Genomic DNA, 18,922 nt, shown 5'->3' on the forward strand with positions numbered 1-18,922 from the left:
CAAGCTGAAACACTGTACCAAAGTGGAACACCATGTTTTAATTTGCAGCATCTATGAAATACGAAATGTTTGAAGTATATGTAATTAAAAGTAACACATGGAGTATGATCCACTGAGCCAACTGTACCCAATTAACTGAATGCCTTTGTGCTAATAAAGCAGACAGATGGGACTTTTTTTGGTGCTTGGGTCACATGTTGCATTGGAGTGCCAGGGAGTGGACATCAGCTGTGCAGCATCTGGATAAAACTGCAGTTTGGGGGATTTGTATTGTATTATTACAGGGCCCAAGCATTGCATAGGTCTGGATGGAACGTCTATATTCATGACGTGGATTTCCTGTGTTTTCGTAGGTCTTCTGGAGAGCAGCATGAGACTGAAGCCGCATGAGGCGCAGAGTTACCGTAAGAAGGCTCTGTGGGTGTCCTGGGTGTCTATCGTGGTCACCATCGCCCTGGCAATCGCTGCTTTCAGTGAGTAACGCTCATTTTGGACTTTTCATCCAATATTCTTATCTGTATGCAAGAAATAAGGACTTGGGGAAGCAGGGCAAGTTGTTGATTGTTGATATATTGGAGTGGATTAATGGATACAGTAACACATTTTAACCCATAAAGACCCAAATATCCACCAGTGACCAAAATCATTTACTGATATAAAAAAGGTAAATCACTGATGACCCACTAATTCTATCAATACACGGAAATAATTGGTGTAAAATGCAGTTTGTCATCTTTTCATTGTCATCAGATATGACCCATTTGGACGTTCAGAGGCTTAGTGAATGTGGAAACACCGTCATCTTCTACAACGTTGATTCACCAGTAAAACCCATGGAGTTTAATAAATGACAGTGGGTGGACAGATTTGGTTTATGTACAGTTAATGACTAATTTTAGTGAAAAAGTCAGTTTTTCTTAAGTTTTCTCAGTTTTTGGTATCATCACCCTCAAATGTAATCGCAGCATGATGATTAAAGTACATGATCAGCGAATTAAATATCAGAAAATACCTGATTTTTACTGAAAAAATGCAAAATGGAGAGGATAATATTATGATAAATGGAAATAAATCACTTAAAGGTTAAATCTAGTAAAAAATCAATTTGGGAACTTCTCACAAAAGTAGCACTGGGTCTTTATGGGCCAACCTTTAACATTCTTTTTGCAGATGTTAGATCTCCTCAGGTCACACAAGACAAAATAAAAACTGCAGTTAATGTCCATCTGTACTGTGTAATACATTGTTTTCATCATATTTTTTACTTTTAGTGCTTAGGAAACATTTTTAGAGGTGATTTTCATGTGAAACTTAGCTAAACTATTGCCTCCATTCTCTTCCATATTATTGCAATACACCAAAACTGTTGTCTTTTTATTTTACTTCATAAAAACCCATAAATTGAACATCTTTTCTGCCCGAGTTGGATCTTAACTTCCTCTCTACCTCCCTTCACATCAAGGCTAAGATCCCAGTGTGGATGCAATGACTCACTCCAAGTTTTGAGTCTGAAAAGACACAGTGAAGGTTATAGTCTTCTTTTCAATTCTCTGCATGTCAAAGGGCTCTTTCTCACAGGGATCCGATTCGAGGAAATGTTTCTTGCATTTAGACGTTTCAAAGCAAATTACGTAACCCTGCAGGTTATTCAGATCTGACATTTAGACAAAAATGTCTGATACCTTCCTGAAATGTGGCAGTGGCTGAGATGATGACTTTGGATCTTTGGTTGTACTCGACAGAAACATCAGTAAACAGGATGAGCTTTGCTGCAGTGTTGCTGATCACCTTAGCATTAGTTTGCAGATGAGAAAAGATATGACGCGGGGGTTTCCTGCTGTTTGCAAGCTCCTCATGATAGCGCAGCCTTCTATCGGAACTGATCGAAATGAACGGCGGATATAAATGAGGCTCCAGTAAAGTCATCTGATTTAAAGTCACACCGAGACAATTTTATTACACGCGCGTTATTATTCATTTTACTGCAACGGCCTTGAGAGAGAAACACAAGAAGGCTGAGGTGGGAATTTAAGAGTGTTTTCTTGTGCACTTTGTCTTAAGCGAAGTGATTAGAACATGGGGACACTTTTGTTGTGGAAATCAGTCCCCCTTCCTGAGTTGAGTCAGTGTTTTTGCAAACTCTTCCTGTTCTAGTAGGAAACTGTGTTACAGCAGCAGAACAGAACGGGTTTTACAGCTTATTCCTTTGCCCCGTATGTGTTGAGTTACAAGTCGCTTAATCGACACGTATATTCACAAATAACAAATGACGCATGTAACATTTTGGTTCTGCAATGACATACATCTGCACATTAACAAGAACGTGGGACTGACAGTAAATGCATCCTCTGTGTACATAGCTGTTTCCTCAGTATTTGTTTAATCCTACTTTTAACTAGCTTTAAGTATATTTACTGTTACATGTGGGAGTCACTCAGGGAGCCACACCAAACAAAACACCTGGGAAAGTAGGGAGTGATGGACTGTTCGAGGAGAGATTAAATATGATGGATAAATGGCAGCGCCTTTTGTAAAACCCAAAATACAAACATGAAATGCATGAATGTCTTTGTCATAAATGAGGCTCATTTAGCCACTGATGTTTTAACACTAATCTTTTCTTTCTAAAGATATGTTTCCTTGGAATGTAACCATACTTAAACATATCTATTATGCATGGAACCAGTATAAAATAAAAATGTGATACAGCACGTGATAAATTAAACAGATGTACTATAATTAGATACTACAGTCATAAAATCCAGAGTTAAGCATTAGATTAATCACTACAGACCCTGTTTTATTTGTTTTATATACTAATGAGTGTCGAAGCCAACATCCTGGGTGTCACTCTGTAAAGTTCATGGATTTTATCTATTTTATTAGTCTATTTAACAGGGACATTGTGCATTGTTTCACATTGCTGTAAATGCACCAGAGTTAATCAAATGACTGTTTTTCATCTGCAGTCCCTGGACATGTGCTTGTGTTAAATTGTCACCGTAAAAAGTAGCACAAGGTCATAAAGATGCAATTTTGTTTTGTTTTTTTTAAAGATAAATTTAAAATACCTAAACACAGACAAGTACAAGATGAGTGTGCAATACACAAATTGACAATTAATTACTGTAATGACTTGGTAATTGTGCCCCTACTGATCATGATCCAGTAGTTCATCCCTTCTTAACATCGATGATGGTGATTTTTTTTGTTGTTTATTATTGTTTTGGTGATTCTGAATGTTGGTTCACGCATTATGTATTTCTGTAGACTGCACACAGTTTGCCACCCCATGGGAATAATAAAGAATTCTTGAACTTGAACTATAATGTGGTCCAGATCCGTTCACATTTTATAGTTTTTTCCCAAACAGAATAGAATATTTTCTCAGGAGCGCAGTAGGACACCAGTGTTTCCATGTCAGGAATTCTTCAGGTTTCCAGTTTTTAAGAATATATTTTTGTACTGAAATGCTTGTGAGCAAGATCAGATACTTCCAGTGATGTGTTATGATCAAAGAATCCAAACCTTGGCCTCAAAGTCAAGATGAATTTTGGGGTTTTCAGAAGTCTTTGTGATAATACATCCAAAAAATGTTCATGTGTGGAAAATCCCACCATTAAGTTTGTTTAAGCTATAATGAGTATAGTTTGTTCAGGGTCAAATATTAAACTGAATTTGTCTGTGTTTGGTAGATATTAATAAAGTTTGTGATTTTTATGTTATTTTACTATTTTTTATAATTAATGATCACAGAAGGAGAGAAATATCCAAGTTAGAGGAGATGATTTGATTATTAACACATATATAACACATATATATCCATGATGCACGATGGTTTTGTTAAGAACAGCTGATTAAACATGTGAGAGTTCATCTGTACCTTTACACCGGACATCCTCTTCTTCCCTGTCAGCAGACGACATGATGAGAACTGGGAAACAGAACAAGTACAACATCAGTGTTATACAAACATACGGTAAACATACAGGGCCTGTGTGAATTTCTGCACAGCGTGGCAGCTGCTGCTTCAGGTCTCATGTCAATTGCACACTTACACATGAGTTAGAGACAAACAAATATATTTACTTTTTACGGTTTTTGTACATTTTTGCATTGATGTTACAACTGCCAAGTCTGTGAAGTAAGAATAAGTGAATTATGACAAGAGTTTGTAAGTGAAAGGTCCATGGTTTTGCTTTTAGGTTTGTTTCTCTGGCTGCAACCACAAAGACTTACCTCTTTAAACTGACATTATTCAGAGAATGACAGCACTAGACTAGAAAAATAACTTTTATTCAGCCCACTCATTTATGCAGCATTATGAATTATATTAAATAACTGACTACAATGTCAACATTTCATACTTTTCACTCGTTTGTTGTATATTTTACTTTTTTAAAAAAAGCAGAAAGAAGACAAATATGGCCATTTATCAGTGTAAATTTTAGCTTCCAATTAACTATTTATTTTCAACCTGTCAAACTCATTTTAGTTCAGGGGCGACACTCTTGATCTCAAGTTGGCCGGACCAGTAAAATACTAACAGTGAAAAAAGTAAAATTATACAAAGAAAATGTTTATATCTATAAAGTTTCCTTCAAAGTCTGAATAACATGAACAACCTGAAATGTCTTAAAGGTTAGGGTTGCCATTTTAACAATATTATGCTTGAGTTTATCATTTACAGATGTGCATTACAACATGAATAACAATTACAAATACACAAAACATTTAGTAACAGGCAGAATACTGGTAAAAATGCACTTTCTTTTCTTACGACACTTCAGATTATTTGCTTTTTTTGTAAAACGATAGTTTGTAAATGTAAATATTTTCATGTAATTTTATTTTTTTTTACACTAAAACAAAGAGAAAATTAGTTTTAGTTTTTATTTTGTTGATTATTTCTAGGTTGTGTTGATAGTATTTTACTGGTCTGACCCACTTGAGATCGAATTGGTCTGAATGTGGAACCTGAATTAAAGTAATTTTGACACCATTAATTGATAATTTCTTCAGAGTAATTTTTGCATTTCACAAATTCATCCCATAGGCCAGATTGGACCCTTTGTCGGGCCAGTTTTGGCCCACGGGCCGTATGTTTGACATCTGTGCTCTAACTGGAAAAAAAAAAAGCCCAACATGAGACGTTCAGAGAGATGTTAATTCATTCTAATATGAAACAGATGTAGGGCAGAAAATGGGGTAAATTGCCACCTTTGAGAATTTAATGTTTGTGTTTGTTTGCTCTAAAATCATTTATCAAAAGGGCTGCCTGATTTTTAGTCTAACGGCCTGAAGGGTCCAGTGGACTATTGGTATCAGCTGGCATCCGTTCGTCATCCATCTGTCATCTGTCTGTAAACAATTTTTCAAGAATCTTCTTCTGCGAAACCGTCAGTCAGAATGATGTGATATTTGTTGTGTAACATCTTTGGGGTAAGGTCTACCAAGTTTGTTCAAATAATTGGGAAATACTGATTTTTGAATTTTTTATGAATTTTTGAATTTTAAAAATCCCCATTGGTTTATCATGGGTCACATTTCAAAGTGCTATAACTTGAAAACAGTTAAAGATATTGATAGAATTACTATTGACAATAGATAGGAAGTTGCATATGGGCTTTCATTTGAGGCTATGACCTTTGACCTTGAGTGGTCAAACCCAAGGTCATCTATGTAAAGACTTCTACAAACTTCTTCTCCAAAACCGTCAGCCAGAATCAATTGAAATTCATAGCATAGGTTCCTTGGGGCATGGTCTACCAAGTTTGTTGAAAGAATTGAGAAATATTGATTTTTGAAAAATATTTAATGAATTTTTGACATTTAAAAAATCCACATATAATGGGACAAATTACAAAGTGCGATAACTTGAAAACAGTTGAAGATATTGACATAATTACTACTGGCAATAGACAGGACGTCACATATGGGTTTTCAATTGGTGCCTTGACCTTTGACCTTGAGTGACCTTGAAAGGTCAAAAGAAAGCCAGTTGATGTCTTTAAACATGCCGTTGGACTACAGGACCCTTAGTCCTATTTTTTCATTTATTTTCAGCTAATTGTTGCAACTGTTGAGTATAAATGCTACTATACACTCCTTATCAACATTAAATTAGGAGTAAACTGCTTGTGGAATACAAGTGAAGCATTAAATATACCTGCACGGGACATATAATGCTGAGTAAAAGTGATCATAAGCCACAGAAAGTCTAAATTCAGTCAGTACGGCTGGTTGTTCTTGAGGGTGTCCAGTAAATGTGCTTCAGTGGTTACTTTCATTTAGTTGTAAGTGAAAGTGGTGGTGCAGAATAGTACCACAGTAGACATGTCAGGACCCACCTGTCTGTGGTTTCCTTTGATCTGGACTTGTAGGGATCCCTTTAGTGTGAAAGCTATTGAGGGCCAAAAGAAATGTGAAGGTCTGAAAAGGCGACAGAACAAAGGAGACACTGCTGGTTGGCATCACAGGATTTCACCGGGGAACCTTCCAACAGCTTCCAGAAGCAGAGGCGTGTTGTCGTCTCCTCTAGTCTTCCAGACTGGGTACTGTGGGCTGTGCTGCTCCCACGGAGACAGAAGTAAAGAACAGAAACGTCTGGGAAAAAAGCACAAGGAAACTACCACAGAGTTAGTTCATGTTTACTGGTACATGTCACCCTCAATATTATACTCGATAATAGAATAAATAAACAAACTGCTTAATGCTTCTAATACTGTTCCCATGTCAGAGTATAATTTGTTCTCTGAAGGGCAACTAAAGGTTATCACGAATAACTTTCACAGTAACACAGGAATTCTTTTAGAGTTTCAAGAATAATCCTTTGAGTTTCATTATAAAACCATCTGAAAGCCACTGTGGAGCGTCAGCCAGAGTCAGCAAAGTGTCCAGGGAACATCCACCATCTTCTTCTCACCTATGACCAATCGATTAGCAGTAGTGTCATTGGAAAATTTCAACTTGTTCAACTTAGAATAACACAACTATTGGCCATTGTAACATTTAAGATGAATCATTTATCTCCTTATTATGGCCTATATCTGTATATCTGTTATTTCTTCATATGTGTGTGACTATAACTCTTCCAAAGAGATCACATGATCACTGCAGTTTATCTGTTAGTAGGATTAAAATAATAAAACACAGGTCAGAGACAAACTCCTTAAATTTTAGAGCAGATCCATTAAGGACACTTTCTTTAACACTGATGAGTCCCAGGCTAAATGGTAATAGTCAACAATAGTAAACAATAAACCCAACAGACATACACTATAGGGACCAAAATATAATGTTTGTATATGTTCATGTCAGTTATTGTCAATAATTATCATGTTAAGTAACAAATCAGTATTTCCTTTAAGTTTAACTGCTGGGTTTTAATGATTAGAATGATGAAAATAAGATAAAAAAAAATTAATGCATTTATTGCATTGCAAAATTATATGATGGTTTATGTTACAGTTTATATAATCCAGGCCAAAGTTAGCAATGACACCTGACCTCAGTGTGTCCCAGTACTTTTGTCCATATAGTGCGTCTAGTTCTCATGAGAAAAAAAAAAAAAAACATCTCACAGTGTCATAATCATGTGAGGTTGGTTGTAAAACACAGGAAAAGGAACCAGTTAATGACATGAGTTAGTTATTGCAATGGAAACTGCAACTTAAAGCCTAGTTGTGAAGTTTCAGGCAGTCTTTTGCAATGTGTTTATCACATCAGAATTATCAGGCTGCACTAAATCAGTAACAACAGCTGACGATTTGGATCTCTGTTGCTATGGTAACCGTCACTCAAACTAACCAGCAAGAGTTGATAAAAAAAAAGGAGTTTGAGGTTTAATAATACAGTGGAATGAGCAGGGAGTGGACTATTGACCTCAAATCCATCCTTCCTCCTGCTGGACCGGTTCCTAAACCTGAGCCTCCTGAGCTCCTGTTCTTTCCCTGATGCATCAATAATGTGAAGAAGAAAGTAGCATCAAGTTATATCAAGATGAATGAATGAGGAAAGTAATGAATGAAAATGTGACTTTTTCCCCTCACTGCTGATTTTATAACAGACATGTATGTGCATGCAAATGGCAGCTTTACAACAGCAGACAGAGACAAAGTGTGGAACAACCGTGATACCTGACTATAAAGGGTTTCACTGATATGCATAACGCAGCTCCAGCACTAACCAATAAACCGGCAGTGCCTGGATGGCGTTTCATCTTCTGCTCTCCTGCCTCTCTTGTCAGATGTGACAGGGAGGAGAGGATGAGAAGGGAAGATGAAGACGAGGGTGTACATATGTGTGTGCGTGTGTGTGTGTGTGATATCCTGATGCGATGCTGAAGTTACGTCCCCGCTGACACCCACCCCAGCCTTCCCAGCTTTCTTGGGAGCCAATTAGCCATCGCTGGGCTGCGCTTTGACGACTGCAGAGCTGCAGCAGATTCATTTACACCCAATCTCTGCTCGGTGCTCCTAATGAAGGCGCAAGGAAGAGAGGAAGTGAGGAAGGGAGGAGGAGAAGGAGGAGGAGGAGCGGTACATGTACCTTCATTTTGCTACAGACTGATCTGTGGGGGGTCCATCCCAAATGAGATCTGTAAAAACAAAAATCAGATAAAAAGGCCTGAAACTTGTTTTTTCTGTCCATTAAGATGTTATTTTCTCAAATAATAATCAATTACTTGTTTGGTTTGTCAATGCCAGAAAATGTGTTTTCCAAAGACTAAATCATCCTCAGATGTTTTGTTTGTTCCAGAACTCAAAGATATTCAGTTGATAGTCATAGAAGAGTAAAGAAATCAGAAAATAATCACACTTAAACAGCTAGAATCAGATAATTATGACTTTTCTTTCTTTCCTTTAAATCAGTTGTTAAAAAAACAAAACACTATGATGTACAAAAGAAGGTGAGGAATCAAACTTGTACAATACAAACATAGTAATAATCTCCTTTTAAACCAGAAATGTGACTATAAATATTTATTTAGACTCCAAAAAAATGGGACACATACCTGTTTCTGAGAAATTTGTCGTATTTCACTTCTAAAAGGAAAAATAACCTTGTCAAGCATGTCTCTCATAAGAAAAGTAATTTTATTTTAAGACATCCTTAATATCCTAGAAGATCAGTAAGGTTATTTTGCTTGTTTTTAAGAGTGAGTGCAAGTAAGAGTAACCGTTCCTTTTCCAATCCCCTGGGTAAAGACATGACACTTATTAGGTCAGCGGGTCAGTCTAAATCACCCATAGGTGTGAATGTGAGAGTGAATGGTGTTTGTCTCTGTATGTCAACCTTGTGATGAAGCACAACTGTGCTATTTAATTTTCGAAGACACTTAAAACCCTTTTTTGGTCTTTGCTTAACATGTGTAGCACTCAGGCAAAGACAGTGCAATAAACATTAGTTCTGAGTTGATTACTCGTGCACATCCATAGAAAAGTCCACTGGTAAATAAGTAGGTAGAGCTGAACTACTATGAAAAACTCAGTTTGGTAATAACACAGAAATGGGGTAATTGTGTACTTTTTTGTAAATTAACTAGTTCTTAAAACACCACTTAGATGGGAAATATATCACATTAACTACATCATGTTTTTTCTTTCTGAAAATCATGATAAAATTGAGATTATTCATCTGGTTACCTTTCTTGTACAACAAAACTTTTTGTTTAATATATTTGTTGTGAATATGTTTCTCTTACAAGCAATGTATAGTTTTATAAAATCAGAATACTTTAATAATCCCAGGGGGGAATTATTGTGTGTTACGGTTGCCCCATTCAAGTATAATAAAAAGTAGCAGGAAATAAATGATCAATACAACAAATAAGAAAAAAAAAAAAAACATAAATAAAGCTCTAAATATACAGATAGATAGATAGATAGATAGATAGATAGATAGATAGATAGATAGATAGATAGATAGATAGATAGATAGATAGATAGATAGATAGATAGATAGATATTTAAACACTCAATCAAGACACATTTAGAACAGCAATTTGTACAATATGCACTAGACAATATTATCAATATGATAATTAAAGAAATGCATGTTGTTGTATGATATTTTTGGGTTTATTTAGTATATATTACTTATTTCTAACTGGTATTAATTCAATAGAAAAACAAAACCTACCAGGAATATACGTATATAACAAATTTTTAACATATAAATAAATAAATGTGTTGAAAGACGAAGCATTAACTTATATTTTTGCCCACATCAGCCAGACCATCATTCTGTTATCCATCAATTCAAGTTAAAATTTTAATTATCGAGTAAGTTTGCCATCTGCAATTTTTCTGTATGGACTTACTGAAGTAGTAAATACTTAACAATATAGATACAATTATTTACTGTATATCCAAAATTTAATAAATCTTACCATAAAATATTGTTTACCCCATTGGAGATATGTTTTAGATTAGATTAGATAGAATGTTATTTATGTTATGTTATTGATCCATTGGATAGGCTTTTGCTTAATATATGGCATTTTGCATGTATTTATGAATATTTGGCTTCATGTAAAGGCTCTTTCTAAACTTGTTTCTCAAGATGTTTCTTTGGATGTGAAACCTTGTCGTGTGTTTGACTCGTTCACATGCAAACAATACAAGAAAGCCTCATACAGCTGCTGTTTTCGAGTTGTTCTATGTCAGCTGTGGCAGATTGCCGACACCTTGGTATGTACACTGTTACTCCCACTCTATTTACTTTGATTTTAACTGTCAGCTTGTGTTTGCTTTATCGTGCATTTGATACCACGCTCAGAGCTCAGCCCTTTGACGTCTCTTGACAAGAAGAAGAATATATCTGCCCTGGATGTTTATAGAAGGGGCCATCCCTGTCATATATTAATCCATATGTCTTCATTAGAAGTAGTCAGTTTGTTTACATCAGTGTATCTCATTAAATTCACAGGCTGTAGTTGTTTTTTTTATAATTTAGCATCACTATTGTGCATTATGATGGAACACTATTACAAGGTTAAATAGGGCTAGATTTCAGTTAAATGATTTATTTATCTCTTGAGTTAACCGGTAAATAACGTAATTCTTTATGTTGTAAAACACTGGTGGAAAAATGAAGAATCACTATGAAAGGTGTAAATGTTGGTAATGACATTTTTTTTTTTTACTGACACCAAATATAATATGAGTGATGCTGTTGCAGAAGTATCGTTTCTTTAATTCTCTGACTTTTCCATACTTCTGATTTACTCGTATTCATAAAAAAATGGCTAATAAAATACACGATATGGACAAAAGTTTTGGGAATTCAGGTGTTTCATTGTTAACAGTAGGCTTGGGCTACAAACATCATCCTATAACTTTGTATTCCAATAAGCATTTTATTTTGGGTTTCTGGTTAAATTTGTTTACACTGTCATATATATGTACAGAATGCTGAGTTAAATTCTACTCAACAGTGATTTTTAAAAACATGTCTGACCAGAAATAATCATTTTAAACTACAACCATCTGGTTTCTTCAACTCAGTTGGGAAGAAAATTCAGCCTATAGACTTAAAAGACGAACATCATGATAATACTTCAAACCAACAGGAATAGGAAGTCTTCGATGGGATGTCTATATTTAGGTCTTCTTTATATTGTATCTACTATTTCCTTTGTTTGTGGTGAGTCCTTAAAGTACTCTTTGTCTTTGTACATTCTCTTTTACACCATCCAACTCCACTGTGACCATTTTCAGGAAGTGAAAATGTTTTCTACAAGAATTCAGTTCAGTCAGACAACCTATGTTTTGTTGCAGCAGCAGCAGTATACATTTAGATTTCATTATCTAGGCTGCAAGACCATCACTTCTAGCAGATATTTTTGCATGTAGCAACTGGGGAGCGATGAATAAATAGATTCCCCTTAAAGCCTACAGGTGGATACTGAGGCGGTGGAGGGGGTTTTAAATCATTAGCAGTCGTGCAGTATTGGTGTCAGAGGGAGAGCTTGGAAATACTTTCAGTCTGTGGTGTATGCATCGGTCCAGTTACAGTTATCTGCATGAACAAGCTTTGCTCCATTTCCGCAAACTGAAGTAGGCTTCGACAAGCATTACGGTTTGTAAAGGTTATCCCAAAGCTTTGGCATATTAAGCTGAAACACATTTGACACAGTTCTTAAGGTTTTGTTTGTGCTAAATGGCGATTTGTCAAAGATAAGGTCCAATCTGACCAATGGGATCAAACTGTGAAATGCTCAAATTATACTTAAGATATTAACAATAGAAAGGTGTTAAATTGTTCTAATTCAGGGGCCACATACAGACAGAGTCAATCTCATGTGTGTTGAATCAGTAAAATACTATCAGAATAATCTACAAATAATGACAACTCCAAATGTTCCTGTTTATTTCACTGTAAAAAAGTAAAATTACATGAAAATGTTTGCAATACAGACTATATTTTCAGAAAAAAAATGTTGAAATTGCAGTTATTTTTGTTATGAAGGCTCAGGTTATACATGGTGATTTAGGTTATTCACATTTTCATAAAATTATTTTACTTTTTTCACTCTACAACACATTAAATATATGGTATTTTTTTACTGGTTTGGCCCATTTGAGATTAAATTGGGCTGAATGTGGCTCCTGAACTAAAATGAGTTCGACACCCCTGATCTACAGCAAATCTTAAACATTTTCCACAGTGTTAGGGAGAGAATGAGTCTTCCCTTTGACAGTTCTAAATGATAAAAGCATATTTTATCATCCCTAGTAATACTGGAAGGACTTTTCATAGGCAAATCTTTAAAAAGCCAGAAGAGGTTGTTCTGTTAGAAAGCTACACTATTAATTTAATGCAAAGGTGAGTTATTTCCATTAAAGGTAGGGTGGGAGATCCTGGAAAAATGGTTCGAGCAAGCTACATTTTGAAAATACACAATTCAGAAATCCAAACCCCTTTCTTCAGACCTCCCACCGAAGCCACGCCTCCTGAGTACCAGATTGTACTCGCAGAGGGGGGAGGGACAAATGGCTGTAGAATTTGATAGACACATCACCATTCAATCATTTCGATGGGCCGGTTAAAATTATTGGATGGTGTTTTTTTCAGTCCTGTCCGTTCCCACACACAGGTGACTAAATTTTTTTTAATTTTTGTGTTAGAGCATTTAATTAATTGGTTGCAATCAGGGTGTGAAGGGGATTTTAAGCAATATAGTAAAAAATGCTCCAGGAAAACATCTCCTACCCTATCATTAATATTTTCTTCTTCCATCTGATTGCTCTGTTTTCTAATCGTCATAATTATGTGTCATTAACATAGATAGATAAAAGTTTAACATGTCACTATTTCTATGAAATGCTAAAGACATGAAAAACATATTTGTTACCAACGACTACAAGAAGACGATGCTGTTGTTCACTTCTAAAGCCAGCATCAGCATCAGTTACCAGATATTTTTTGGCTTCCATTTTCTCAGCCTCCTAACTGTCCCCTCTCTGCAGAGCTGGTATCATAAAATATTCTCACTTTCTCATTTGTATTCATGGGTTGTTCATGCGTTGCTTAACTATTTGCAAAAGCATGGGAGGGCAGCATTTGTTTCTGTTTTCTGTTTGTCTGGGAAGTGGACGCTGTTGCCTTGAGCCCAGAGAATGATAAAGCATATAGATCAAACAGTAATGGAGACAAAAAGATCATATAGGAAACAAGAGGAAGGAGAAAGTATAGTGAAAGAGGGAGGTAAAAGAGGGTAGAGGGAAGCAGAATCACCCCCAAAAGAAATCAATTTACTATTGTTGCTGCAAAAACAAAACGAGTAAACAGGGGGAAGCACAGAGATAGAGATACCACACAATACTGTGTATCTGCATGCAAGGCGAGGCGAGTTGCTGGCCCCCAGTGAGTCTGCTGCTAAAAATAAACCTGGGAAGAGAAGAGAGGATTCCTTCCTTCTATCTATCTGCATCTTCCTCGCTTTCTTTCGCTGCTTTTCTCCAATCACAGCTGAGAGAGCAAGGTACATAGGGTGGTGTTTGTTTTCAGCGCATTAACTCGTTATAATTGCATCAAAACAGGCACGTAATACACAGATAACTCAGTTTACTCAGTCAACACGATGCATCTCAGCTCATCTGACAGGTTTGCTGCACAAAACAAATAACTAGAGAAAAAAACCACTGGTGTCATGCAGATGTTTAACAGGACGTACCGAGCAGGATCACCATCCATCACTGGTAATGAACAAGAGGAGATCCACTCTTCAGTGTCAGTCTTTAGTCAGGTTTCCTGCTGAAAAATAATAAAATAAAGAAAGAAGACATATACTACTAATAGTCCTGGCTTGTACAGTTTTAGGTTTTGGAAATTTTCAGTAGTGGAGTTTTGCAAAAACACCTTATGCAGCCAGTTTTCTTTCCTGCTATAACCACATTATGTATTTTACACCATATCTCCTGAACTACATATAACAACACAAAATATTATCTCTGCAGCAATGTTTTGACGGTCAAGAATTACCATGGTACATTGTATGTCATAAAGTTTGGAATGAATATTTAATGGTCTGACATAAATTCAGTGATGATGTGAGAATGAGCTCGATGTGGCAGAGGCAAAGCAAAACAATTAACCAGAGGTGTTTCTGAAATACTTATAAGTAAATATCTTGGTAAATGACTGTATTTTACAGTCTTTTAGCTGAAATAATAAAGTCATATTGAGTTGTAAAGAAATGTGGTGGGAGCTGGATTAAAATGATAACTGTATAAAGAAAAACAGAACAAATAAGACAGGACGGGAGTCAAACAGATAAAAATGTACAGTCACTATCCAAATTACAAGTAGTGAAAGTCCAAAATGTAGGTGGCAGTCACAAGGAGTCCAAGACACTGACTGTTTTTTTCTTTTTTTTAACCGTACTTTGCATGACCTGATATTGCCATAATTTCTGATGAAAAGCGGTCCATTAAGCTAAAGTTGTATTTCATTTTACTTGACACATTACTCAGTTTGATTGAGATAAATAATCATCAACATTTTTCTTAAATTTGACCATGTTTGGTTCTGGTGGGAAGATGTGGGTTGGCAGACAGTTCCATAAGCGGCATGCCCTTGGTATGTATGAGGGTTGACTGACAATTGTATGAGATCTAGGAAGAGTTACGCAGTATGGATTTGAAGTCACTTTCAGTTTTGTTATTCATGAGCTAGTAGACACTGGGTGAAGAAAAGCAATGATAACTGTGATCATTAAAACTGCTAAATCATGGATAAGACATGAGCAAACATGTTCTGAGTCTTGAAACTACAACAAAGACGTGCTAATGTGCTTTTCAAATCCATGTCATGTGACTCTGGTCATGTGACATGAACATAAGACGATCTTTACAGACTTCAAGTTTAATAAATAAAAGGATTAATCTTAGAAAACCCTACCCAACCTGCATGCAGCAGGCATATTATTCTTCTAACATCACTATACGTCACTGAATTCACCTTTAACCCTTTATAGGGCACTCATTGAAATACTCTGAAATTCAAAATTTCAACCTTTGTGTATTATTGGACATCATCATCTACCTCCTCGTCGGTTGGCGTGACTACAGTCTCCCTCCTCTTGCCATAAAACCTCCAAGCAGCACATGCTAAAAAGTAAACACATGCAATAAAACAACTGTTACAAGGTCATAAACTGACAAAAATCACCCATATTCACTACTTATAGTTTCACTGTGTATTGTTATAAAAACAACATGCTTCTGGACCTCACTGAGGTACAGGACTGGACCCATATTTAATGTTTGCAGAAATTACCAAAAATAGTCACTTGCCCGATATAGGGTTAATTAATGCCATGAGCAGTAATCCTCAATCATCACCATTTCTGCTTTATCATGTTTTTTGCATTTATAAAAAAGTGAACATCATTTTTACTTATTGTCATATATCACCAGGTCTTTTGACTGCATGTTGTTCAAGCACAACAAACCTCAGATTAGTGGTTCTCAAACATTTTCTCAAAAAAGATCAGTCAATATCAACAATGCCATAAAAGAGGTCTTATCACCAATGGCATGGGCAGATATTTATCTGTTGTCGTTTGTTAAAGTTTTTTTTTGTTTTTTTTTTTTCCATACATTTGTCATTTGAATCTATTTTTGTAGTCATAAAATGAAGCTTTTGATGTTACAGGGGAGAAAGAATAAGAACATAATAAGTAAAAAGATAGTCTTACTGTTAACAGCTATCCACCAAAATGTCATTCGAAAAAAAAAAATCAGTTTTGGCTTACAATTTTGCCATGAATTAATATTTTTACTCATCCTTCCACTGTTTTTTTTTTTTAAGTAATTTTTGTCCTTTAGTATGTTTTACATTGTTTCAGTCTTGTTTCATCTTTCATTCTTGTTGTGTTTTCTATATTATGCTCATCTTTTTATGTTTCACACATTGTTTTCATCTTTTACATGTTTGTTCTGTTATAACTGAGGCCTCTCCTCCATTTCACTTTTCTTCTGTTTTAATTAGGAAAATGAATTCACTTATCATAATATTGCGATGTATTTTCTTTTTATCTCTTTTCTTTTTTCTATAAACACACCCATTAATTTTCGCCTAAGATCATAGAGATAGAGATGAGTATTATTAATCCCCTTGAGAAACTTCAGATGGACCAGTAGCTCAGTACACCAAACATATGCTCATTATCAACAATCCCTTTGGTCAAACTGTCTTAATATTTCACCGTGTCTTCTTTTTCCTGTGTGTTTTCAGCTGTTTCCATCATGCGCCACAGTGCTTCAGCTTTTGGATTTGCTGTAAGTTGACTAACAAACTTTAATTTCACTGAAGCCACAATTCTTAACACCAATAACCGGTGTTGACAGGACTGTAAAAGTGTTCATTTTCACTTTGCAGTTCGACGCCACGCTGGATGTGTTGTCCTCTGTGATTGTGTTGTGGCGGTACAGCAACGCAGCAGCTGTCCACTCAGCACACCGTGAATACATGTGAGTAGAGTCCTCTTTCACCTTTAAATCTGGTTCCAAACCCCTGGTTTTCTAAGGAGCTGTTGTTTGAGATCGCACCGATTTTTTTTTTTTTTTTTACCTTGAAAGAGTGTGTGGGTGTGTGTTGTCGGCTTTGTCCTGCTCTAGGAGTGTGTCAAACTGCAGGTCTCTTCAGCTCCGTCTGCCTCGCCCCACTGGGACTGATCACAGACAAGCGACCCACATCTTATCTCAACTTGGATGAGAATAGTGTGTTTGTGGAGATCAGGTGGGCTTTTCAGAGTCTGTTGAAAGGCCAGGCCTCTTGAATCGAACAGACGACTAAAAGAGAAGAAAAATGAGGACATAGCCCTGCTTTATTTCTTTATTTTTTACCCATTTATCTCCATGTTATTTCAGGTTATATGAAGCAGTGATATTCCAAACTCTCAACAGAAGGAAGAAGTCATGTTCCAGAACACACTTAGGATTACTAAAACCATTAACAAATCACTATGTATCCACTGACTGTATGACTCACTGAATGAAGTATAACCATCATTGTTTACACACATCTGTATTAACGTATCAGCAAGTTAAATCCTTAAAACAAAACCTCCCAGTCATTCAGTTTGATGGTCATCTGCTGATAGTTTACATTATAGCTCTGTTAGCTTAGCTCTATTTTTAGACAGAAAACACGCACAGTAAAACCCCAAATTACTTCCGTTTTCTGTACGATTTGTGTTTTCAAGAGCTGCATTAAAGATCTGTTTGGAATCCAACAAACAAAATCAGAACTGATACAGTCTAGTCTGAACTGTGGATCAGCAACTTAGCAAAGATAATAACATCACATAATAATTTTACACCTTCATAAGCCTCATAATCAAACTCACCCATGTAGAAGAAACACTAACATTTCAGCATCAAACTCCATTCTTTTCATTTAGAATCAATCCAGAAAACAACAACAGTGCTTCTAACTTTTTTCACTTGGTCACTTTCTTTTTCGTTAAAACAAAACCTCATAGTCGGTTATTTTGATGGTCATCAGTTGATAGTTTACATTATAGCTCCGTTAGCTTAGATAAGACTCAAAGTTATTTCCTAGTAGTTCTCATCACATCTGGTCACTTTCTAACGCTTTAGTCAAAGGCCCCATAGCATTAGCAGAGTGACTCTCTACTCCCTCTAGTGGTCACATAAATCCACCAGCCTGTTGATCTAAACAGATTCATTTCATATCTCTAAAATCTACTATATTGGCATCTTTGGCAGAACTTCAGGACTCTTTATTACCCCGCCCACTGAAGGGGAAGGAAGGGTTATTGTTTTTGGTTCAGTTTGTATGTTTGTTTGTTTGTTAACACTCTAGCAGCAAAACTATTGGTTGAATTCATACCAAATTTGGTTTGTAGATTGACAGTGATCCAGAATAGATCTCATTACATTTTGGGAACAGTAGGTCAAAGTTCAAATTTTTAATGAATTTTGTAAATCTTTTTTTCCCCCATTTACTTATAATGGGCAAAATTGTGGCAAATGTGTGTAGCAGCAAAACTATTGGATGAATTCATACCAAATTTGGATTATAGATTGCCAGTGATGCAGAATAAATGTCAATACATTTATGGAATAGTAGGTCAAAGTTTCAATTTTTTTTGGAATTTTTAAATTCTTTTTTCTTCTTCTATTTACTTACAATGGGCGAAATTTCACATGTCTATAAAAACATCAATTTTGTTTCAATTTACTTCAGACTTGCCATATATAGAGGCAACTGATATGCTGACACCAGCACATGCATAGACATGATGACATCAGCTGGATCGATGCCAAAATAAGATACAATATGTGTGAGGGGCGGGGTTTGTTGTGCCTGGCACCACTTGTTCTAAATACTTTAATGCTACTTTTAGGTCTTTTTTTTAACATTTGAAAGCAGAAATACTACATAT

The 18,922-nt window shown here is 35.9% G+C and overlaps 1 protein-coding gene across 1 annotated transcript in view; it reads left to right on the forward strand.

Annotated features, from left to right (window-relative positions):
- LOC115434767 (transmembrane protein 163-like) overlaps window positions 1-18,922 on the forward strand; it is a 44,012-nt gene that overhangs the window by 2,029 nt on the left and 23,061 nt on the right. Inside the window, 3 exon segments of the mRNA XM_030156901.1 lie at window positions 354-473; window positions 16,747-16,790; window positions 16,891-16,982. Coding sequence (XP_030012761.1) covers window positions 354-473; window positions 16,747-16,790; window positions 16,891-16,982 — 256 coding nt within the window.

The sequence above is a fragment of the Sphaeramia orbicularis genome, chromosome 2, assembly GCF_902148855.1.
Source record: "Sphaeramia orbicularis chromosome 2, fSphaOr1.1, whole genome shotgun sequence".
NCBI lineage: Eukaryota > Metazoa > Chordata > Actinopteri > Kurtiformes > Apogonidae > Sphaeramia > Sphaeramia orbicularis.